At 43.5% G+C, this 24,881-nt stretch overlaps 1 protein-coding gene and 1 pseudogene across 1 annotated transcript; one reads left to right on the top strand and one right to left on the bottom strand.

Annotated features, from left to right (window-relative positions):
* Positions 1–5,658: 5,658 nt before the first annotated feature.
* On the bottom strand, positions 5,659–10,075 carry LOC149011268 (uncharacterized; annotated as a pseudogene).
* Positions 10,060–12,438, top strand: LOC149011269 (cytochrome P450 78A5-like). The gene is made up of 2 exons (XM_089162903.1): positions 10,060–11,126; positions 11,256–12,438. The coding sequence occupies exons 1-2, from the start codon at positions 10,149–10,151 to the stop codon at positions 11,853–11,855; spliced, it is 1,578 nt and encodes a 525-aa protein (XP_089019029.1). The 5' UTR covers positions 10,060–10,148; the 3' UTR covers positions 11,856–12,438.
* Positions 12,439–24,881: the final 12,443 nt, after the last annotated feature.

The following is a 24,881-nucleotide window of genomic DNA, read 5'->3' on the forward strand; positions in this document are numbered from 1 at the left end:
AAAGAGGATCTACCAAAGACAGTTCAGCAGAAAACTCAGCAATAGTTCAGCAACTTCGGACAAAGATTCAGAGGGCTATACAGGGTCAAATTGAGTGGGGTTTTCTCCTACAAGTCAATCAAGAAGTCTCGTTTTGGGAAATACCTTCAGATTAAGCACGGGAGTTCATTAGGTACTTCAACTAATTCACCCCTCTTCGATGCGCAGATTCTCACTAAACACCGACAATGTACTCAAGTAAGGGGTATCATCGTCAATGTCCATGGACTCGGACTCTGACACAAAATTATCAACCAATAGGATCCACAAGGACAAATTCCATCACTTCGGGACTTGGATCTACACTAAGGGAAAGGTCGGACATGACTTCCTAAGGCTTTCAAAGATAATAACACTGAAATTAAGGTCCAACTTCAAGGTCTAACCTCAAACAAGTCTTTCTTCACCCAAAACAAATAGGGTGTCTTGGCTAGGTTTGGGCTGGATTTCACAGATTTGATTCGGAAACCCTACAGAAAACAAATCTGTTTCACCATCCCTTATGATTGGAAGGGCAGGCACCTTCGGCGAGGATTTCCCCTTGCCACTTTAAGTCATTTTTCAAGCGCTTGCAAAAGAACACCCACCTGGGAGGATTCGATTTACTCAAATTATAGAAATGACAAAAAACACCCAAGGAGGGGGTTAACCCGAGTTCGTGACAGAGTCCCAAGTAACCAATGATATGCCTCCAGCTATTCAGGAGGAGCATACCGGGGCAAATATCATAGTGGTCGAGAATTTCGACGATAACAGAAGAATAGAAAGGAAGTTGAACCCCACTCTTTAAGGAATCGACGTAAATAGAGAACTCCCCTGGAGGATTGGAGTTCACTCTCTCATCCAAATCCAGGGCATGAAGGACATAGGAAGACGGAATTGAATAATCAGAATAAAGACCCTTGAAATCTGCTAGACGAACCTCAGATACATAGTCTGAGGGGCTAGTAGAAGGTCTCTTTGATGGTCGAGAACTCCCAACCGTCGGTTTCTTAGGAGCTGTCCTCTTCTTTGAGGAAGTCCTTTGAATTTCAGGGGCATTACCAGGAGGATCTCTAGGGCTAGTAGGGGCATATTGTAACCAGTGTTCGGTAACCCTATGGTCCCGATCACCAAAAAGTTCAACAGAAGCCATAGGAGTTCTCTGTTTGGCAGATTCCTCACCCTCAATCATATGGTCAATAGAATCCTCATCCGAAGTCCTACCACTACCCATTATCATAAAGGGAAAGTACAGAACAAGAGGGATTCAGAGCGAAAAAGGAAAAAAGACTAGCAAAAGCAAAGTAGATTGTTCGAATGCAAAAGAGAAAACATAAAAGAAGATGTAACAAAAGCAAGGAGAGTGAACTTACTTGTGATCTCAGGAAAACTAGAAGAACGAAGCTTGAATCGCGCAGGCCGAAACTGGAAACTTTTAAGAACACAAGCGAAAAGATTCCAGAGTGAAAGCGAAGACACGGAAAGTGAAAAGCAGAAATGAGGCATAAGGAGTCTTTTTATGGATTCAAAATTCAAATGAACACACAAGATTGAATTTAATCAACGAACGAGGTGGTGCGTCGATTAGAGTAGAGCGAATGAAAGATCCAGACCAAAGATCATCAACGGTCTTTAATTAAAGACGGTTCGAAATTCTTAGCAATAATGATAAAAGCCTGCGACACTTTGAACGACAAGACGCAATGTCCGCACCTGCCCGATTGCCACGTGGCGCATTGTGCACAAGGAGCGAGGAGTTAGAATGGCTCGACGGCACCTTGCTGGAGTAAGTGTTAGGAGCATTAAATTCGAAGGTATCCTAACATGAAAAGACTTCTCGTCTTCGCTCATGTTTTGTCACACCCCGTCCGCCGGGCCCGGTTAACCGCCCGACAACCCGCGGATGTTAACCGTCACAGGATCCATGGTTTTAGTCTATCAACAATAATAAATACAAATACAGATAATCAAGAGCAAGAAAAGAGCAATAATTAATAAAAAGGTTACAGGAGTCCAAATACTCCAATAAATATCCAAGAAATAGCCAAAGGAAAGAATCAAAAATCAAATGTAATATCGAGTTCAGCGGAAGCAAAATAAATAAACTAAATAATCTTCTCTTTGGTCTTCTTTTCTAAATCTAACAACTAGTTTTATAAATTAGCAAGTAAAGATGTCCTCCAATCTTTCTCCCCACGATCATCAAAATCCTGGGAATCTGCCTCCATTGGCCATCAATGGGTGCTAAAAGTGCACACAAGCATCTTCAGGAGGCTCCATGCTTTGCAAGTTCGTGTATCACTGTTTGTGCCACATCAGCTTCATACGAGGAGGCTCTTTCATATGAATCATCTCCAACTTCCGACATTGTGCAACCATCTGTACAACTCATACAATATATACAATGAAAGGAATGAGTTCTGACGAACTCAGTAAGGAACAGACAATTCTCATATCTATGTCAATACAATCCACGAATGCACATATGAAATGATATGGATGGTATGCAGAAATATGAATGCTACTAAGATCTAACTATGCAAGTCTCTAACAGCTGACATGCTTTAAGATATACACCAACCCTCCTCTGGGTAAGTCTCATCACTCTGATCCGGCAAGGACTGGTTACCTCTGTAGGGATCCTGGGCAAAGGGGGTGAGTCCACACCTGGCTCTCAAACCATGGTGGGGGTTAAGTCAACACTCTCTCACCACGACCATTGGCAATGAGTACTGGCGCATGTCGGGGTTTCTAATCCAATGCAAGTCATAATGGTAACATACTGTATGGAGTCCAGATACTTCCCCTATGGCACCAACCAACTCGGTTCAGTATCCTTCGCAACCTAGGAGTGAGAACCCTCACAGACTGGCTACCGCTGTTGGACTCCACTCCTTAACCCTATGGTCATCCACATATTATTGGGGCGGATGCTCTTATGACTCCTCACGACACCCGGTCCGTTCCTTGGACGTCCATGAGCCCAACCCTAACATATGCAACCCTACCATTACATGACCAACAGTGGACCACTGAGTCTCCGCACGGACTGGTTACCGTTGTAGGATGAAACATAGTCACGTCACCATTGTCACGGGTCACCCGGCTTGAATTCCCCTGCCGAAAGGGTAATAGCATGTGGGGTACCTAGCCATGCAATTCTAGACTCTCCTAAATATGTCATCCAGTAATCATGATAGTGCTGGAGACATCAGCAGGCATGTGTCCCATTCCACAGCCTTCTGATATCCCAAGCTAAGATATCCCAATGGAATACCCCTTCCATCACAACTACACTACATCACTCTCTATCATATCATGAACAGTTGTGCAATATCATAAAAGATGAAGTACATTAAGGAACACCACAAGCAGCAAGTGTACAATAAGATTCACATGCCTTATACAATTACAGCAAGTTACATGATCAACGCATAGTAAATAGAACAACAGAATCATCATGTATATGTAATTGCATATAAATAAGAATGCATGTCCTTACCTGTAATTTAGTAGAAGTCCTCTAACTTGCAATCCAAAAACTATTATAATACTTTTATTTGAAACAGAGAACACCTAGGCATAGGGTTACAAGAATGTATAAGAGTCAAGAGTCAAAACAATTCAAAAATCAAACCTACACAGTTACTGGAAACCAGCCGGTTGCTTAAGTTAAGCGACCTCCACAAGCGACCGCCCCTGTTTCAGACAGTTTCCAACTCCGAAAATCAAACTTTTTATCATCCAATTTCAATCCGTTTTGGGATGATCTTAGTCCGAATTTCAAGCTTAATAGGTCTAGAACAAGGGGGTAACAAGAAACCCTAAAATTAACAAAGATTTATTACCCAAATCATTCCCCTTGATGGGATCCATCCATTAAACAAATGCGGGGATTCGTTTCAGGACAGGATCTCATCAAGAACATTGAAAAGGGAGATACAACAAATCAATTGGGTAACCACTAACAAAATGGGGATGGGTTCATATCAATCAGAGGTTAAAAAGAAGAGAATAGAAGATGGAGATACATTACCTTAATCAGAATCACCAAGAATAGAAGGAAAAAGGTTCCAGATCATTAACAGCACTTCGCCCACCTTTTAGCATGTTTCCACTACCGCCTAATCGCCAAAAATAGCAATCCCGAACATAATAATGCGTTAATAGGGCGAGGAATGCTATTTATAACGAATAAGGGGCAAAATAGGGCATTTTCCCCCAAGCAGAACCGGGCGGTCGCTTAAGGCGGTCGCTTGGTTTAATCAACCGCCACTAGCAACCGCCCCCAAGTATATTGCTATACAAGGGTGCTTTGCTCAAGGGGTTGAAACCCAAACACAACCTAGCCCTAAACAACACATGGGGGATGTCTTACCTTCATTCCGAACATCTCCAAACACCACTTGCCTTCTACCAAAGATCCAACTTACCAGTAAGGCAGATTCTTCAACAAGAGAATCCAGATCCATGGGTTCTGGATATGGATCATGGACTCCTATCTGGACACTCCACAAAATTAATCCGACTAGACCTTCGGGTTCTAGGACCTACAATATGGATTCCGGGTTAGAAAAACGGGGGTTGTTACATGTTCAGTACAAACGCAAAACCAGACCAAGCATTTCACAGTGTTGTTCGAATGCTCGGTCTGCGGGGAAAATGATACGAAGAAAATTGCACCGAACCCATCGGTCCAATTTCGAACCTTCTGTTTTGGTTAGACCACTATCGGGACCCACCTTAACCTAATCTAAACGATCATGAGGGCGCCACACGTTTGCTACTAGTCACGAACAACCTCTTGAATCTTGTGTTAGGTGAATCTAACTTGTACGAAGCAACTATCGTCAAGGCGTTGAGGGAATCGTGCTAAGATCGGTAACTGCCTACACCCCTGAATATCTAGAGCAAAACCCTATGATCGGACGGTCATCTAAAGAGATCGAGAATTCACTTAACGGTCAAGAATCAGAGGTAAAGTCTATATAAACAGGTAATCTACTCACCCTAGAGGTATCTGAATCGTTTCCCAACTATTAGTATTCATATTCAGACTCTGCATTCAGCCAGAGCATTTTGATCAGTTCAACAGCTAACTTAAGCTTCGGAGGTGGCCTCCCGACCCAAGCTGTCGGGCCACATCTAACCCTGTTTTGCAAATCATCTTCATAGATCCGAAGGCTTACCAATTTCTGGACGCATCAGTCAGTTATCTATATTACCGAAAAATAATAAATAATCAAGGGATAGAAATGCAGTTACTTGGCATATGGACCACCAGAAAAATTCCTTAGCATGGACGCTTGAGATGCTACACGGAAGCAGCAATTCACGGTAGTGTTACTCCTGAAAATGGAATAATAATTGGAAGAATCATAGAGTTTTTATAGATAGCAAAATCATAAGTTGATAAATCGGAACTCTGGGGAAAGGAAGACAATTTCCAAAATCAAAGACGATACGCACAGTTGATTATAGATTCAACATCACCCGGATTTGAAGGGATTTTGCTTAGGAGCAGTGCATTAAATGCACTGCTCCAAGCAGTGAAAGGTGGGATTTCATTTTCGAGCTTGCATTAAATCGCTACCATCAATTATTAGCATGTGCAACAAAAGTAATTTTAAGTTAGCTTTAAGCATTTAACTCGAACCGTAGATGCGGTTCGTTTTGAGCCGAACGAACCATACAGTAAACCTGCGACTTAAAATTACTTTTGTTCTTCCAAGTGTTCAATTCCTCAACCAGGCATCTTCCATACAGCCAATAAGATTCGTGCCTCAAGCCCAAATTGAATCTCACTCTAAAAGTTCCCCTTATATTATATCAAATTTGATTACTCTGCAACTACTTTCTGAGCTCTATTGCCAGATTTGGAGGCAAATAAGCTTCGCTTGTTAACATATGAACCGAATCCAACCTCACCTCTCTGTGTCTCAAAGAGAAAGCTTGAAGGGCTTGAGTTCCAATAAGCCTGTCGAACAAGTAGAGTTCGAATTCCAAGTAGTCAAACCTCACGTCAATCTTGCGATTAGGGTTGGAGAAGTTAGCGAGAAAGATGAAATCACCGTTTACATAGTCTGGGGTATCAAAAACAACACTATTGAGGGTTGTAGAAGTGTTTTCGAGTAATAGGTACCTGGGTTTGTAGACGAGGAAGGTGATATGGTAAATATTCCGGAAATGATGAGAAGAAGGCTGAAGATGAGAAAAATGACAGCGCAATACCAGATGAAGGGGTTAGTCCAGCAAGGCTTCCGGAGTAGAGAGGCATTTCTTGGTTTGCCGGCGGTGGAGCTCGTCACCTGAGGCATTTGATTCGAGTTCAAGGATTGCTTTGATAAGACAATTTGGTTGAGAGGCGAGGGATTACATCGCCTCTGAGGTGGTGGCGGAAGTGTCGGCTGTCACATCCACCCAACCGGTATCCTATCTGGCATACCCGGGATGTGATCCACAGCCCGAAGATCTAGATCGAGCGGCCATGCCTCCCACATACACGATAACATAATCATGAACAAAATAATCAATGTATACAGAAACAATAGATGGATCAAAAGAATAAGACAAGATAGATAATCAGAGTGCGGAAACATTTAAATATCAACTTCAAAGTGATAACATCTCAAAGAGAAGGAGTGATCAGAAGTCACTCCTTCACAAATAGCGGAAGCAGTAGTAAATCAAGTTTAGTTACAGACAGTATCATAAATAAATCCATAAAAACTGGAGAGAGAAGATCCCAATGATTACAGTCATCCAGGGAAATGGGGCCTACACATAGGTTTCTTCTATCCTAATGAAGACTTCCTCGTAGGTATGGATGAAGTGAACCCAACGTGGCCGCTCCCTCACAAGAGTGGGGCTAACCCGGGAACGAACTATAATCCTCCTCGGCACCGCAATCCTGACTCTCATAGTAGCCATCACCCGCAGGGTAGTATGCGGGATCATAGCTCTAGTCGTAGGACACGCCATCAAGATTGTCAGTACCTGCAGGAAAATCTAACAAATTGCACAAAAAGGAATGAGTTCAAAAGAACTCAGCAAGGCAAGTCGTTTCATAATACACAGTCCATTCGATATAATTCACATACGATGAAATATGATATGAGGCAAAATGAAATATGATTCTATATTAAGTATGTTGGTCTCTAAGGTAGACATGCTTTAAGCCATAGCACCATACTCCTTTGGGTTGTCAATCACTCCCCCTCAATCATAAGATATCTTGGGTCTGCCCGGGGAAGTTCGGTAAGGTCATCTCATAAACCATGGTTGGGGAATCAGTCACCGCTCTCTCACATCACCATTTGGTATAAGTACAGGTGCATGTCACGGTAAAGCCTAGCCCAATGCAAGTCATCTACTCAGTCATATCATGTCAGATCCAGATACGTCCATTCCTCGCCCCCGGCGATCCTTTCCGGTATCCTTCACACTAGAGTCACGGATATTACTCACCGGACTCACCAACCCTATTGGTCGTCCACATATAGTAAACGGGAAGCTCTCATGTCCTCTCACGGATTGGTTACCAGTCTTGAGCGCTCGTGAGCCCAGGTCTATCCATATGCAACCCTACCACTGAGTATAGTTCAAGCCCTCTCACGGAGTGGATACCGGTCTTGAGTACTCTCGCTCATATTCTACCACGGGTCGTTCGGTCTCAATACCCTTCCGATTCGGGTCTGATACGACAAAGAAAAATATCCTAACCATACACCTAGACAACCCTATATATGTCACCCAATGACCCGGGAAAGTGTCGATAGGCACCATCGGAGAACATCCCATACTATTCCCTCCGATGCCCAAGGACAGAAGTGTCAAAAGGACACCTCCCAATCCCAAGTCATACGTAATCAATCACAAGCTCAATCTCATCATATCATACTCGAATCAATAATTCATCATATAAACAATGTATATCATAACATGATTGATCATATTTAAATTCATAAAGCATAATTGAACATGATGTTCTAAATAATATATGACATTGTATTACTGATAAGAAACATTTAACAGTCATGTATGGTAAAGGAAATACTCGTATTAACATAATCATTAACTTCCCATAATGTAAGCATGTTGATGTAATTAACATACTTAAATTAACGACTGTCCTTACCTTAATCAAGTTGTAATTAAATTCAAGGATCACCAAGAATGGTTCCAAAGTCAGTGTTGACACCCTAGATAACATACAAGCAACATCAGAGAAGAAAACATTCAAATCGGGGTTCAAACGGATCAATTCGGCTGAAAACAGGGCTTTAACAACTCTTGGTTGACTGGCTTGGTCGACTGTCGACCAAGCAGTGGACCAAGACTTGTTAACTTCTGGGCAGCAAGGGAAATGTGATCAGAAGCTGCCCTTCCACTGTTCCGATTGACATGAAATTTGGAGGGCATGTTTATAACAGTACGAGGATATTGCACACCAATTTTCATGAAGATCCAACGGTTCAATCGAAAATGCTCAATTCGAAATATTAGGTTCTATATGGTAATCCTCAAGAATCAAAATGGAATTTATAGAAATTGTAAAGGATGGTAGGAATCAATCAAATAAAGGATAAGAATTGAGTTAGAGTCTTAATTTCAATATAGTCTAAGCTTATCATGCAATTACATATCAGATTTGAATCAATTAGGCTAGATTGAATAGAATCAAAGTGATGAAGTGAAATTAATCTTAATTGAATCATAGCATATCATGAGTGAAGATGTTTAAGGAATTGGAGAGGGGAAACTCATGGTTGAGTGTTTGCAAGATTGCAGCACTTCAGCCATGGTCTCAAGATTATCAATGATAGGGAAATGAATAGATTAGAAGATGATAGAAAGAATCATACCTTGGATTGATGATTAACACATACACTAATGATTATAGTCAAGATCTTCCCAAACTTCAAAGAATAGCCCAAGAGAGTGTCCAACCTTGAGCTCTGAAGTGCCAATGATTAGGTTAGGTCCTCATTCACGAGTTCCAAGAAGGTAGGGGCAAAATGGGAAGAGATTTCATGAATTTTCGGATTTCATGACTCTTGGTCGACTGTCAGTCGACCAGGCACTCGACCAAGCTGTGACAGCAACTTCAGGAGTGGATTTGGAAGGCTATACAGTGTCAAATCGAGTGGGATTTTCTCCTACAAGTGAATCAACAAGTCTAGTTTCAGAAAATACCTTCGGATTGATCATGGGATTCCGGGAAGGTCTTCAACTAATCCAATCTTCGTCGATGCGCAGATTTTTACTGCAAACTGACAATGTGCTCAAGTAAGGGGCATCATCGTCAATGTCCATAGGCTCCGCTTCTCGCATCGAATCATCAACTAAGAGGGCCCACAGGTCTCTTCTACCACCACTTCAGGTCTTCGGACCTGCAACAGTATAAAATCTGGGCCGGGTCAGGGTTAGGATAAGGCCGGATTTTACATCAGCGATGGTGGTGGTGGTGGCGGCGTTGGCTGTGGCGGAAGAAGCAGTGCTGAATGTTTTGGGGAAAGCATATTTGGGTTAGTAGAGGTTTTTGGTTTTCAAAAGAAATCGTTGAAACCCAGAGAAGATAATGGAGGATTTGTGATTGAACAAGCTAAAGCTGAGGATGCAGGAGGATTCCATTTCTTAAAATAAAACGAGATTATTAAAGAACCAATTACCATATGGTTCGTTTGGCTTGAAACGAACCGATTCCACGGTTCGAGTTAAAGCTAACTTAAATTACTTTTGTTGCAGATGCTGATAATCCACGATAGAAACTTAATGCAAACACGAAAATGAAATCCGACTGTTCACGGATCGGAGTAGTGCATTTAGAGGGTTTTTCATTTATTTGTTCTCGTACATTGAATGAATCTCATAACTCAATTTAGTTTTTCGTGCTTCTTCAATTATATCCTACCTCAGGAAAAATATATTATAGTCTCAGCCTCTCGGGGGTAGTCGAGGCAATCTCAAACCAAAGCACTCCATTATTTAACCCGCCCTTCCACACTCGAATTTTATGTCATACGTGCTGCAGTTCTCTCTGTTCTCTCTCCATCTCAGGCTCTCATATACGCAGAAAGCTTCTGAGACAAACTAATCTCTCATCTGATAACTTCCACACATTAAGAATGTCGTCCAGTACTTACCAGCTTCTGTTCTTCCCTTCGGCTGCTAGTTATTCACCTTCTCTAATCATCGAAGTGGTTTCTTGTGTTATTTTTCTGCTTGTAGTCTTTGGTTTTTGGCTTGTACCGGGTGGGCTCGCCTGGGCGCTGTCGAAAACTCAAACTCAAGCTCGAATGGTAATTCCAGGTCCATATGGGTTACCTCTCCTTGGCTCAATATTTGCCTTTACTGGATTCGCTGCCCACCGGGTTCTGGCCAACCTCTCCCAGCGTTTTAATGCTGTTCAACTGATGGCCTTCTCTGTGGGTTTTAGTCGTTTCATCATCTCAAGTCACCCCAACACCGCTAAAGAGATACTCAGTAGTTCGGCCTTCGCAGATAGACCTGTCAAGGAATCTGCTTACGAGCTTCTTTTCCACCGAGCCATGGGTTTTGCGCCCTTTGGAGATTATTGGAGGAACTTAAGGAGAATCTCAGCCACCCACTTGTTTAGCCCCAAGAGGATTTCTGGTTTCGGTGCTTTCAGGTGTGAAATCGGTTTAAAGATGGTGGAGGAGATCAAAACATCCATGGTGTTGAAAGGAGAGGTAGAAGTGAAGAAGGTACTGCATTTTGGGTCTTTAAACAATGTTATGATGAGTGTTTTCGGGATGAGTTATGATTTCAAGGAAAGCAGAGAAGGGTATGAACTAGAACAGCTTGTAAGTGAAGGGTATGAGTTGCTTGGGACTTTTAACTGGAGCGATCATTTCCCTTTTCTGGGATGGTTAGATTTGCAAGGAGTGAGAAAGAGAGGCCGAAAGCTGGTCTCCAGGGTGAATGTTTTTGTTGGCGAAATCGTTGAAAAGCACAGGAGAAGAAGAACACTTAATGGAGTCTTCGGTGATAAGACAGTTGGAGAATTCGTTGACGTTTTGCTAGACTTAGAAGAGGAGGAGGACAGCAGACTCAGTGATTCGGATCTAGTTGCTGTTCTTTGGGTTAGTCTCTTTATCTTTTGACATTTTAATCCTATTTCTTCTCCAGTTGCTTACATTTTAATCATTCTTTTTATTTACTTTTTTGGCGGTGTCTTAAATACTATTTTCTGCAATTGTCTTAATCTACAGGAGATGATTTTCAGAGGAACTGATACAGTGGCTATTCTACTGGAGTGGATTCTGGCAAGAATGGTGGTTAACCCAGAGGTCCAATTTAAAGCCCAGTCAGAAATTGATTTAATTGTGGGAACCACCCGTGGCGTATCAGATTTTGATCTTCAAAAACTTCCATACCTTCAAGCAATTATAAAGGAATCGCTTAGAATGAACCCACCAGGTCCCCTACTTTCCTGGGCCCGTCTTGCCGTCCATGACGTTCATGTTGGGAACCACTTCGTCCCTGCAGGTACCACAGCTATGGTGAATATGTGGGCAATAACACATGATGAAGCTATCTGGTCAGAGCCCAACGTGTTCAAGCCAGAACGATTCTTGGAAGAAGATGTGAGCATTATGGGTTCGGATCTGAGGTTAGCACCTTTTGGATCTGGGAGAAGGGTATGCCCTGGTAAGACCCTGGGTCTTGCTACTGTTCAGTTATGGTTGGCTCAGTTGCTTCAGAACTTCAAATGGTTTCCTTCTAATAATGGTGTCGACATGTCTGAATGCCTCAAGCTCTCTCTTGAGATGAAGAACCCGTTGGTTTGTGCTGTTGTTCCAAGGAATTAATGCCTGATGCTGGGTTGTGTTGTTCTCTTTAATTTTCTTGGGATTAGCGGCCGGGATAGATGAAGTTATTATTGCTCTCTTTTGATACTAGATGACAGATAGTTTAGGATAAGAACTAGTTAGGTTAGTGATCAAAAGAAGAAAAAAGAAAAAGGAAGCCCGCTAGCCTGCTTAGTTTGGTTTTTCTTGACGTTTTTTACTTTTCCCTTGTAGTTCTAATTCAGTTGGTCGAGCTTTATTCGTATCTCCTTCCACTCTCCTTTGTTGTGGGGCTGTGCCTCATGAATAAACTGTTGCTGCCTGCTGATGTGGTGCGTTTGTCCATGACTTCTTGACTGCTATGCATCTCAAGCCCTTAAACGGTTTGATGGCATGAACTTCATGAATTGCAACTCTATCATTGTTGTTTTGGGAAAGCTGGTGGTGTTGGGTCATCCTATTCTCGTGTGTTCCATATTTCAGAAAATGCTTCTGAGTCATTTATTGTAAATGGTAACTTACATGAACAACAATGAAGTGGAAACCTAGTGGGGAAGGAAATAGAAAAATTATCTTGCCCTATGGGTTTATAAATATCCTCTAGGTTTTGATATATATATATATATATATACATATATATATATATATAGGGTGAAATTGATATATTCTAAATTTCCCATTAATTAGTATCCAATTTTCTTGACTGCCAACCTTGTCGAATGAACATATGTAATGATGTGGATTTACAATATAACAGTTATTTTGTAGAGTGGTAGTATGATATCAAATAAATTTACACCACACCTTTACCATATTAAATACCAAACAGTGCAAGCATGTCATACAATTACCAACCATATTTATTCTATACAAAGCGGTTATAATATTCGGGATAGTATCAATATGGTATGGTTCATTTGCATTATTAATTCATATCAATACCGTTCCATATTTATTCGCGAGGATATGATACCATACATGCGGCAAGGTTTTTGTTTTTTTATTGTGATGACTTTGTGTACCAAAATGTTATTGGGTGGGCCCACACTGATGGTTCTTATCAGACCTATCATGTTTCCTCTCTTGTAAAAATTTCCGGATATCTGCCAGGTTAACCATCAATCCATGTAGCTTCACTTATTGGGTATCTGCACAGTATGGGAAAGGTTATCCATGATACCTATATCGATCCAAGGGAAAAATTAGGATGCAGAAGTAGAAAAATATGGTTTTCCAAAATAGATGACAAGTCGGATGATTTAACCATCTTTTGATGCCGCAACTGTGGAGTTCAAGCCAGCATTGAGTTCAATAATGGTTTAGGGGTTACGTCTGCAACTCTCATTTGGTTATCCAAATTCTGGAAGGGAACATTAATGCTCCATAAGAAGCAGATTCTTATTCTATCATTTATGCCCTTCTACGTGGTTCTACTGTAGCTTCCTTTAACTTTCTCTTCTTGTGATTAAAATGCCTGGTGAGTGCGAATTGTGCTAGGTAATTGCTAGGTGTTCTCTACTTCTCTTGGCTTGCCGCACTGGTTGACAATTGACTATGACAGTAATCTTCTGCCAAACCCAAATGTCGCTTCAACCCCTTTACTGCTTGCCTGCCACCTTTTAATGATATCCCCATATGCTCTGAACCAATTTCTATATCTGGTTATATATTCCACCTGATGTTACATGATGGGTGCATGCTTGCTCCTATAAGTAAAACTGAAAGAAACCCAAATAAAGTTATGGCGATGGGAGCCATGGTTAGGTGCTAGTACATTTGTTGGTGTTGAATCTTCCGAGATAGCAGATCGTTCCAAGCTGAATTGCTCTGGTATGAACTAGTTGAATCTTCGCTAACCTCAAGTGGTCTCTGCATTTGTCTCTTTTCTATTTATAAGTTTTACCTTCTGTCTAGATCTCATCTTGACCATCAGATGCTTGCCTCCAAAGTGATGACCATGATTAGCTTTCAATGTAATACACGATTCAACCTCGCATTGTACTTAGACCACTGGCCTACCTGGTACGAACCGTTAATGGGTGATTTATCCATAACATGAGTCCCCAAGCTTGTTGACCCAGTTAACACTTGTTTAGATTCTGGTTAGGAAGCTTAGATTACATCCTTGATTTAGCATGACGAATCTTCACTAGATTAATTTAAATTTATTTTAAGTTCATCTCTAGTTAAGAGATTTCATAAGAATTCATTTTGAGGTGAGTTACTCGATTAAATCACTTTTGGGGATTACGCGGTTGTTTCTTAGCCTTTGACGCTTGACATTTGTTGAGAACCAATCATTAGTCGCGTTTTTATCTTACTTTGGGATTATTCAGATTCAAATCTTTTTGCATTGAGAACATGCTTAGCCCCTTGATCATTTTCAGCTGTAAGGTTTTCTTTGTCAGTTTCTTGGCATGTTCCTCATAAATGTTGGGTTTTGATTATCCAATATAACAAGTACTTCAAAGCAAGTGTTGCGTCTAGAACTTCTTCGAGAGCCGGATATTGAGATGACCACCTTAAGAGCTCTCCAACCAAGTTGGAATAACTGAGATGCCTGCACACACAAAGAAAGCAAGAACGGTCCGGCCTAGTTTTGGCCGGGGAACCGCCTCCGACGCTCATGTCAACCTAGGCAACAATAAGAGTTCTTGAGAGAGTTCTCAAGAACGTAATGAGTGATTATTCAGATGAAAGTTCTCGTACCTATCTCCATGTATGAGGTGGGTTTATATAGAGGTTACCTGGAGGCGGTGATTCCTTAAGTTCCGGATCGATAGTTGAGAAGTGAGTGGAGTAGTGGAATAATGGCTCCTTCTTTGTCGCACCTGATAGTGCCGTTATGCTGACTCACCTCCCCAATTCTCGGAATAGATATGCTGAGTGTTTATGCGTAACTAACTCTTCTTGACTTGGTCAAGAGAGTCTTCTGAGAAATACTAGAGTTGGATATAGATATATATTTTTCCCAAGTGTGGCACTCGGGACCCTTCTCCAACGAAGAAATGAGCCTGCCCAAGAGGGAGGTATCTATCCCGAATGAGGCCCTCGGGACCTTCTTCGAGGATGAGGTGAGCCATCCCAAGAGGGAGGTTTCTCACCCGAATGAGGCCCTCGGGACCTTCTTCAAGGATGAGGTGAGCCATCCCAAGAGGGAGGTTTCTCTCCTGAATGAGGCCCTCGGGACCTTCTAAGAGGGAAGGGATGCACCCGCCCAAGGGGGTGCCTCTCTCTCCTAAGATGGGGACTCGGGACTTTAGCTCCCCACAACAGAGCCCCCCATTCCGTGCGATTGACTTCTCGAACGTATGGAATGTTACTCCCAGACTTCTTAAAAAAATTCCTTTTTTCTTGGAGAAACTTTAAGACGTCGTCTTGAATAATAGCCATTATTCGAGGCCTTTGTAACTCCCAACCATTGTGATAATTAACATTTATTGCAGCTCCTGATATGCCAATGGTCACGTTATCTCAACCGCTGAGATACTCGATCAACGGCCGTTTGATTGAGATCTTGAGTCCCTCAATCTCAACCGTTGTGTCTGTTCATTGTTGGTCGTTGGATCGCGACCTTTCATGTGCCAGATCTCAACCGTCACCTTGCTTGATTCACAGCCGTTGGATGTGTCTCTTCATCTTCCTCCTCCTCACTATAAATAGAGGTTCAATCCTCATTTTCAATTTTTTGCTTGCAAACTCCCTCTGAAGTCCCCTGACTGCGTTGCTTGCTTTCTCCAACTCGCTATTCCAATCTTCAAACCAGTAAGTTTTCTCTAACTTTTCTTCATTGCTTTCCTTTTTCATTTCTGCATTATGGATAATTTAAGAAAAGGCAAGGAAATAGCCTGAGCCCCCTCCCGACTGGAGGTCCCGACTGCCGAGATCTCCAGTCCCGAGTTGTCTTCCCGAACCCAATCCATGCATTATTCCAGTGAAGATGCTTTCTCAGGTTCTTCTGACTCTCGTATTGTGAGAGCAACTGCTGACTTAGCCAGGGACGACCCTCTTGACCAAGAACCTCTATGCTCCGATTTAGGAACGGACTTAGTCAACCTTGGTCTTTCTGTGGATTCTTCGGATGAGCAGGAGGTTGATAGTATTAATCAATCTCCTGGTAAACTCCGAGTGAGTCAGAGACATTATCCGCCTCGCCCACCCCTTTCTCGTCCTCTGGATTGCCGCAATCATTGGCCACCTTTTATTCTTTCTGAGTTGCTTTCCGAAGAGGCAGCTCTCGAAGAAAGGAACAAACCCAAGACGCCCTCTCACATTGACTATGATCTCAAGTCTTCGGGTCCCGAATTCTATCTCGGAGATCTTAACCCAAATCATCTCCAGCGTCTAAGGGATTTCTGCGAAATTCCAAAGAATTATGTCTTCCAGCTCCCGGCTTCCTCTAGTCGGGTTGGAGAGCCCCCGAACGGGGCCTTCACCCTGTATTATGATGCTTTCTTAGGAGGTCTTCGTCTTCCAGTTCAGAAAATTATGGAAGACCTTCTAGTTCATTACGGAATTTCTCCCTCCAACCTTATTCCAAATAGTTGGAGAAATGTTTCTTGCTTTGTTGGTTTCTATCATAATGTTGGAGTCAAACCAACATTCCCCCTTCTTCAGCGTTTCTTTGAAGTTAAGAGTCAATCAAAAGGGGGTTGGCTCTCTCGTCTTCGTCGGGCAACCGACGCTGTGGATTGGTCGGGCAACATCATTTTGCCGGGGTCTATGCCTACCTCCACCAAGGGGTGGAGACATCACTTTTTCTTTTGCCAGCCCCCAGTTCCGCCGCCATTCCCAACTACTTTTGTGAAGAAATCTAAGTCTGATCTTAAAGAACTCAATAATCTCATTGAGTTATCCGCCGCTGAAGAAGCGGCTTTAGAAAAGATCATCCAAGTTGGCGGAGATTCAGCCGCAGTTCACGGATATTTATCTGAGTATCCGTTTGCTCTTCAGTTGTGGGGCTTTTCTCCAGGTGAGCCCCTTCTTCATTGATATTCTTCAATTTTGTATATTTTTCTTATCTTCGCACTTTCTGACTTTCTTCGTTTGTTGTCGCAGTGTCTAGCAAATTGGACATCGACGCTCTTCGGGCACTTACCACCGGGAATATCAAAGAGGCTTTCGCCGAAAGCCGGTGAAGAAAGGTAGTGCTACGAAACCGGTCCCGCCGTCCAGGCTCTCGGCGCTCCTGGCTCGTCCAAGCCTTCGGGCAAGAAGACTGCTAGGAAGAGATCCTCTCTGGGAGGAGGGCCTCCCGAGATAAGTGTTCCCCAAGCGTCTCCATCTAGCCGCTCAGGCAGGCCTTTGAGGAGGCCTCGGGAGAGTGAGAAGGCTGCAGAGGAGGACTCCCGAAAGTCCCCTGTTTTCGTTTCCGGATGGGATCTGACCTCATCCGACACAGTGCTGGGGGACTCAAATGCTGCCAGGTCTTGGCTTCTTGAGGGGATGATCCCTTCGGACCGAAAGCATCTGAAGGATCTTCCAGATGACAAATTCTATGCCAATGCCTACAGGTAATTCTCCGTCCTTAGTCCTTTATAGTTCTCCAAGTGATTTCTGTAACATGGTATTCCGTATTTTCTTCAGGTTCTTCTCTGGAGGGGCGCATTACATGGGCGAGTGCATGATTCGTTCTGAGCATTTGAAGGATCAGCTTCAAGAGCTGAAGCAGATCAGGAACGAAGTGTCGCTGACCTCTCTGAGTCTATCAAGACTATTGGGTCTCTGAAAAACGGGACGAAGAGAGGAGCTTGAAACTGAAGGAGATGTCCAGAAGCAAGGCAGCTCTTAAGGAGGAACTTTTTGAGGCCAAGGAAAATTTGGAAGAGGCCCTTCAAGAAATGGAGAAGTTGAAGCGCGAGAAAGCTGAGATGGAGACTATTGCCATGCAGCTTCGTGAAGAAGTCCGAGCTGGTAAACTTCCCGTCAGTGCCGATGAGGTGCCCGATGTAACATCCAGCCCAAACCTAGTCCGGACACCCTTTTTATTTTGGGATAAAGAAAGACTTGTTTGATATTAGACCTTAAAAGTTAGACTTTAATTTCAATATTATTATCTTTGAAAACCTTAGGAAGCCATGTCAGACCTTTCCCTTAGGGTAGATTTGTAATGTTTGGCCTTATCCTACCTTGGCCCGGCCCGGGACCTATTATGTTTGTAGGTCCGAAAACCCAAAGTGGGGGAAATGAGACTTGTGGACCCTTTCGGTTGATGATTTGGTGTCGGAACCCAAGCCCGTGAACATTGACGATGATGCCCCTCACTTGAGGGCATTGTCAGTGTTAGTTTTGAATCTGCGCACCAAAGAGGGGTGAATTAGTTGAAATACCAAATGAACTCCTGTGCTCAATCCGAATATATTTCCTGAAACTAGACTTCTTGATGGATTTGTAGGAGAAAACCCCACTCCATTTGACCCCATATAGCCCTCCAAATCCCTGTCCGAAGTTGCTGAACTGTGTCTGGCAAATCCTGCTTGCGCATCGAAGAAGGTGAGCTTAGTTGGTGGACCTAATGACCTCACATGCTTGATCCAAAGGTATTTCTGGAAACTAGACTTCTTGATTGACTTGTAGGAGAAAACCTCACTCAATTTAACCTTGTATAGCCTTTCAAATCCCTACTTGAAGTTGCTGTTCTAAACCTGAGTTTTCTGCTGAAATCATTTTGGTCGATCATTTTGGTCGATACCATCGACCAAAAGCATCGACCAAAATGTCCCAGTCTGCCAAGTTAATGATTCCATGGAATATTCCTTTTCTATTTAATATGACCTCGAGTCTTGAGCCTTTTGCAATCATTTTCTCACCTGGGAACGTGGGGAGAGCTTCCCAAAGCAGCTCCTTGGTTAGTGTGAAGGGTATCTCATCAAAGACACTTAGTTTATCATTGATTCTTGCTTTCATCTTCTACACTAAGGTAAGACTCTTCATTCCACTCTCTACCCTACCATTTTCTACTCCTTTCTATTGTCATCTTGCTGATGGGACATTTGGAATGGTGCTGCAACCTTGCAACCACCACTCCAAGTGCCTACTCATGCTCAATCCATGATTCCCTTAGCCATTCATTGATGCTAATGCTTATATCTCATGCCTAGCATATGTATTCCATGCTTTACCTATTAACATCATACCATTTGATATCAAACTGAGCTATAAAGTGTATTATGTTCATGTTTAACATTGCCATATGATTCCAATCGAATTCCTATTAGTTCCTCTAGCTATTGCATGCTATTCTTCATCAATGCAATCAATTCCAACTCATGCCATGATGTTTATCACTTGAACTTGATAGCTCAAATTGGGGCTTTTTAATTAGACCATTGGATTGGGTTAATTCCTTGATTTATAGTGTCCTACTACTGTTGTTAAGTATGCCTCCAAGTTCCAGATTGATCCGAACACCGGAAGACTCATTTCGGACCAAAATCCCCAAAATCCACTATTCTGCCCGAGGACTATTTTGGTCGATCATTTTGGTCGATACCATCGACCAAGACCATCGACCAAAGTTGTTGCTGACAGCAACCTTGGCCAGTTTTGATCCAATTGACATCCAATCTTCCTGATGCGTCCAAAATCTGCTCAGCCCTTGGATCTCCACGTAGTGTCTTGCAAAACAAAAGCGTCAGATGTGGCCCGACCGCTGGGGTCGGGAGTCCACCTCCGAAGGCTAAGTCAGTTGATGAACTTAATCACAAACGGCTCTGCTAGAAGCACAGAGCTAATGAATGAAGAAACGGGAAAGGTGATCTAGATAGCAGGACGCTGATAGTTGAGGTCTATCAGTACGTATCTGAACCTGAGTCTCAGATAATATTCTCCTTGATCAATTGATCCGTCCCTCACCTTGTATAGTAGTGAGGTTTATATAGAGTGTACCTTTGAATCTCCTTCGTTGGATGCACTCGAGCCTTCTTCGGGTAGTCGTTGCATCTCATTAGTAAGATCCGTTGAACGATAGACTTCTACTAGTTTGGGCTAGTAGAGGACTCCTGAGATAACCGTTAGGTTATGCGATAGTTATCCCTTTGATGATGATTATCCGCAGCCGTCAGTTTGAGTCTGCTGTCATCAGGGTGATTACCCTAATCCATAAGTAAGATTAGGGCACGCTTGCAGAAGAATAATCTTTCTTCTTCAGCAAGCCATCTTCTGGATCCGGTTCGCTCGGGAGCGATTCGGTTTTCTCCGTCTCGACCGGGGTCGAGGGTCGGACCAGGTGTGAACCCGGTCTGATCATAAACTCTCCATATCACGAGCCCCCCAGACCAAGCGTTAGGTTGATCCCGAGGGTTTGCGTCTCACTGAATCAGTAAGTTTACTGATCTTTTCTTTTTGTAGTTTACTGAAACGAGTAATGGCGGACGATAGGGCCTCTTTAGTACCCCATGTTGGTGATAGCAGTGATGCTTTTGCTTCTCCCTGCCCCCGAACAGTCGGATAGTGATAACAAAACGCTAACCGTCCTCTGGCAGGAGTTCGCTGAAGTTTCTCAAAAAGGTTTTGAAAGAAAAACCGAAACTTCTCCTGTCCTTGTCGAGTCTGGATCTTCCAAGATCGTTGATTCCTCTAGGAAACCTCAAACCTCCGGGTCCAATAGTGGACCTGGCTCTGTTCCCTCCATTTATAATGGAGAAACTCTTCTTTCCGCTGTCCAAGATTTTGACCTTCCTTCCTCATATCAGGTTAGGGCTCCCCACCCTGATGAGAGGGTTGATTCATCCCTTCCGGGTGAATTTTCTCTGTACATAGATACACTGGAAAGCGGGGTTCGCTTTCCCTTTTTTAATCCTTTATTTTCCGCAGTTTTGAATCACTAGAACATTTGTCCCGGAATGCTCCTCCCCAATAGCTGGCGTCTCATCGTCGGCTTCTTGGGTTTGTGTTTTGAGCTTGGCATCACGCCATCTCTTTCTCTTTTTGTACATTTTCATGTTTTTTCTATCTCCCATCCTCCCGGATGGGTCTTTCTTTCCAAACGCAATAGGGTTGAACTTGATTGGAGGGGCAGCATCCTCACCAAAGGAACTTTCCCTTCTAACCACAAAAGATGGCGTGAACGATATTTTTTCTGTCGAGCGCCTCCATCAGATCTTAACTTCCCGACCACCTGGAGGAGGTTTACTTCTTCGTCCGAAAGTAACCGGGGCCTTCCCTTATCCAAAGAAGACGAGGCGGCCATCAGGAAGATCAAATCCATTCTGTGGTATCAAGAGATACATGGTTATGAAATGGAGTATAACTCCATCCTTCAGTACTGGGGCTTGGCTTATTGTGAGCTTCTAACCATCATCCTTTGATTTGACTGAAGTGAAATGTCTTGAATTCTGATTCTTGTCCTTCTTCTTTGCAGGTGCCTCCGTAACGAACCCTGAAAGCCTGCGGGTGAAGGCCGTTAGAGCCGTTGTGACAGCCGAACAACGATCGCCCAGGGTCTTGACTGCAGATCAAGAGGCTTCTCTTCCCTCTCCCGATCCCTCTTATAGGGGTATCAGGAATATCAGGCCTGTAGTTGATGCTTCGGGTAAAGGGAAGAAACCAATGGTGGAGAGGGCTACCGTCTCCTCTTCCGTCCGAACCAAGAGGAGGCATGACATAATTGATGCTCCCTCCAACAAAAAATCCAAAGCTTCGACGGATGGTGAGGAAGTCTTCCTCCCCCAGTGGACCCTGAAGATGACCGACGGGGTCACTCGGGATCCTGAGAAAGCTGCAGAGTGGAGCTCTCTCAGTCTTGCTCCTTCTAATCGCCAGGAGTTTGAAGCCCTGGATGACACCTCCCTTGTGAGTCAATCTACAAGGTAACGGTCTTCTTGCTTATTTATGTTTTCATAATCTCTTATGACTTCTTCTGATATCTTCTGTCTTCCCAGGAATGCTGTGTTGAGCTTTTATCAACACATGGAAGCTTTGAGCCGTGTTGGTCGCACCAGCTCCTTGCTGCAAACTTGTGAAGAGAAATTGGCCAAGGCCAATTCTGAAATAGACCAGCTGACTACAGCTACTGTAGAGCTGCAGAAAAAGCATGAGGAAGAAGTGACCTCCCTCAAGGAAGCCCTTGAAGCTTCAAGAATTCGTGTCTCTGCTGCCGAGCGCGAGGCCAGGAAGCAAAAGGCAGCTGCCACGTTGTTTGGTGACAGCCTTGAAAATAAGAGTAGGGATCTTGAAGAACATCTGAAGTTGGCAATCCCTAGCAAGCCTGAACATATCAAGCCAAACCTTCGGAAGGAGTGCATCCGGAAATACCTGGACAGCGTACCTTTCTCCGAATTGCTAGGTTTCTACAACATTCAGGCTTATCGCATGGGGCAGAACGACGTTTGGGAGCAGATCCTTGGAACGATCCCTGACTTCGACACTGCTCCTTTTCGTGAGGTTTGCCACCCAGAGGTCTTCGGGAAAGTTGTTATGGATCTCCCGGACTGGGCCCAGGGAGTAGATGATCCTTTTCCAGCTGACCCTCAATATGAGGCATATCTAGATGACGAGCCGGCACTTCCAGAGGAGAAATCACAAGCCGAGTCTCAAGTTGTTGCTGTAGAGGATTCAGCCGATGACATTCTTGAGGAAGGCTCTTCTCAGGATCTTGAGAAAAGTCATCCCGACCAGGGTCCCTCGGGCAACAATGAAGAAAAGGCTTAGGGTGTTGTTCCTTTGTAAAGATGTACCCTCATTTTAATGAATAGACATTTCTTTACTGATGCTGGTCTCAAAATTTCCCCATCTCTTACCGAAGTATTGCCTTGAATATAAAAGTATTAATGATAAAACTTATCACTTAACTCTTCATTCCTCGCCGAATAATGATCTTGTAGAAATATTGTGAAGATGCGTTTCGGGAAGATGCGTTAATCTTCCCCACTACTTCATTTATTGCAAAGTCCGCACGTTTCCCTTCTGCGAAGTTCAAACTTTTTCCTGCTTTTGTGTACCATTCACTGTTTCCAATCAATCGGAAATACCTCCATTATTTTAATGGCAGTGCGACGATTGGAGGTTTCTCTGCACCAGGTGCTCGCTTCCACATGTTCCCGTGTGGCATCCCTTCGACCGTTGATCTTGCTTTTTGCGGATTTCGAAGCGTCGTTTCAATCTGGGTCGTCGGTTGTCCTTAGCCTTCAACCGTCGTCTTATACCTGAGGCTATTTAAAGCCTTCGTGGGTACCCTCCATCTATCCTGACTTCTGCAAGATAGATTTGCTAAAGTGCCAAAGCAACCTTTCGTCCTTCGGCCCGCCTCCGTATTCCTCGTACTTCGACGACAGCTCTATCCATTTCTGAACAAGTGAGTTTTAGATTTCTCATCTCCTTCCCCTTTTCCCCCCAATAGTAAACTGCACAGTAGTTATACTTGGGGTTTAGTTTTTTGGTCAGTCAGATGCTTTAGAAAACTAGGGTTTCCCCATTGTTGCTGTCGTTTTATTTCTGTACTGATACGGCTATTTGTTTTTTGTATAGTGGCTCCCAAGATCAACCCAGACTTTATTAGAGCAAAATCTCATAAGAATAGCGTTCCGTCGGTGGTGATTGGGGCCAGTGTGGTGGTTTCAGCTAGTGAATCCTCCAAGCGTAAGGCAACTGCTGGCGGTGAATCTTCAAGTCAGATTCCTGCAGCTTCTGTTGATGCCGTCCCTGTGCCTCCTTTGCCCGAAGTGACCGCTCGTCTTTCCCAGGAAGATCTTGATCACTCCGTTGCCGATGGACCCGGCGGCAATCCTGCTGCTGAGCCTGTTGGTGAGCCTGTCGGTGCACCCCCGAAGGAGACTCTTCGGGCATCTGAGGCAACTATGTTGGCGTCTGATGAGGGTGTGGCCCCAGCAGGTGCTGCTCCTATTTCTAACTCCAGTGCTTGTTTGGCATCCTCCTCCTCTCCTTCTGAGTTGGAGGATTTTGCTACCAGGAAGCGTCGTCGGACGATAAGTGATGAAGCTCATCCTTCTCTTGGTGTAGTTCGTCCTTCTCTTGATGTAGCTCATCCTTCTCATCCTTCGCCTGAATTAGTGTCAAACGAGTTTGACAAAGCGTTGGAATGGTGTACTACTGCTCGAATGACTTTTGAGAGCGCAGTTCTTTCCAAACTTCCAGATGAAGTCTTTACGAAGTCACTGGTGATGTAAGTCTTCCTTCATTTTCCTCTGATTTTGAAAAATTACTTTTCTGCTCCTTGCTAACTCGAAAGTTGTTTGCAGGAGTCTTCTTTGTAACTTCCACAACCAAGTGGAAGCAAGTTACTAGACTCGGTAGGTTGAGCAATGAAGTTTCTAGGCTTCGGGGAATCTCTCGAAGCTAAAGATGTTGAGATTGCTCGCCTTCGGAATCTAGCTTGGGAGGTGAAAAGAATTCGATGATTGGTCGTCTTCGGTCAGATTTGGATGATGCCGGGGAGAAGATCCGGCGACCGGGAACGGACAGTTGGAAAGTCGGGAGCTAAAGGATCCGAAACATTACCCGAAAGGCAAGCCGTCGTTCCTTTGCCCGAATCCCTTCCAACTGATGTTCGCAGAGCCTGTGTCTTCAAGTATTTACACAGTAAGCCTTTTGTTGATATGTTGAATGCTTACAACTTGCAGGCGTACCGGGATGGTGAGAACGAAGTATGGGAATCAATACTAAGGAAAGATCCTCATTTTGATACGACTCCCAAAGTCTTGTTTGCCATCCCGAAGTATTTACCAACCCGGGTATTCCTCCTCCCGATCGGACCAAGGATAAGATTGATCCTCCACCTTCCGATCCAGATATTATGCAATATCTGGAAGATTCTCCTGTTTATTCTCCGCTGGAAGAAGTCAATTATGACGAGCTTGTGCCGAATGCGAGTTTGGTCGAGGACCATTCTTCTCCTGGACAAGCTGGGCAAAGAGTATGAAATTGCAGAGGATTTTCTGAGTATTGGAATATTTTTGTAATCCTCCTTTCTTCTCTTCTTTTCTTTGACTCCTCTCAATGGCTGACTCATATGTTTGTTCTAGCAAAGTCGCATCGATCTTGTATAACTTGTTAACAGTCACCTGTAATGACCTTCTTCTTTGATCAGAG

This window comes from Hakea prostrata, chromosome 7 (genome assembly GCF_041222555.1).
Source record: "Hakea prostrata isolate BN-2017 chromosome 7, UWA_Hpros_2, whole genome shotgun sequence".
Lineage (NCBI taxonomy): Eukaryota > Viridiplantae > Streptophyta > Magnoliopsida > Proteales > Proteaceae > Hakea > Hakea prostrata.

Coding starts and splice junctions, on each gene's coding strand:
- LOC149011269 (XM_089162903.1), top strand. CDS start 10,149: ATGTCGTCCAGTACTTACCAGCTTCTGTTCTTCCCTTCGGCTGCTAGT. Junction 11,127..11,255: donor ATCTAGTTGCTGTTCTTTGG/GTTAGTCTCTTT, acceptor CTTAATCTACAG/GAGATGATTTTCAGAGGAAC.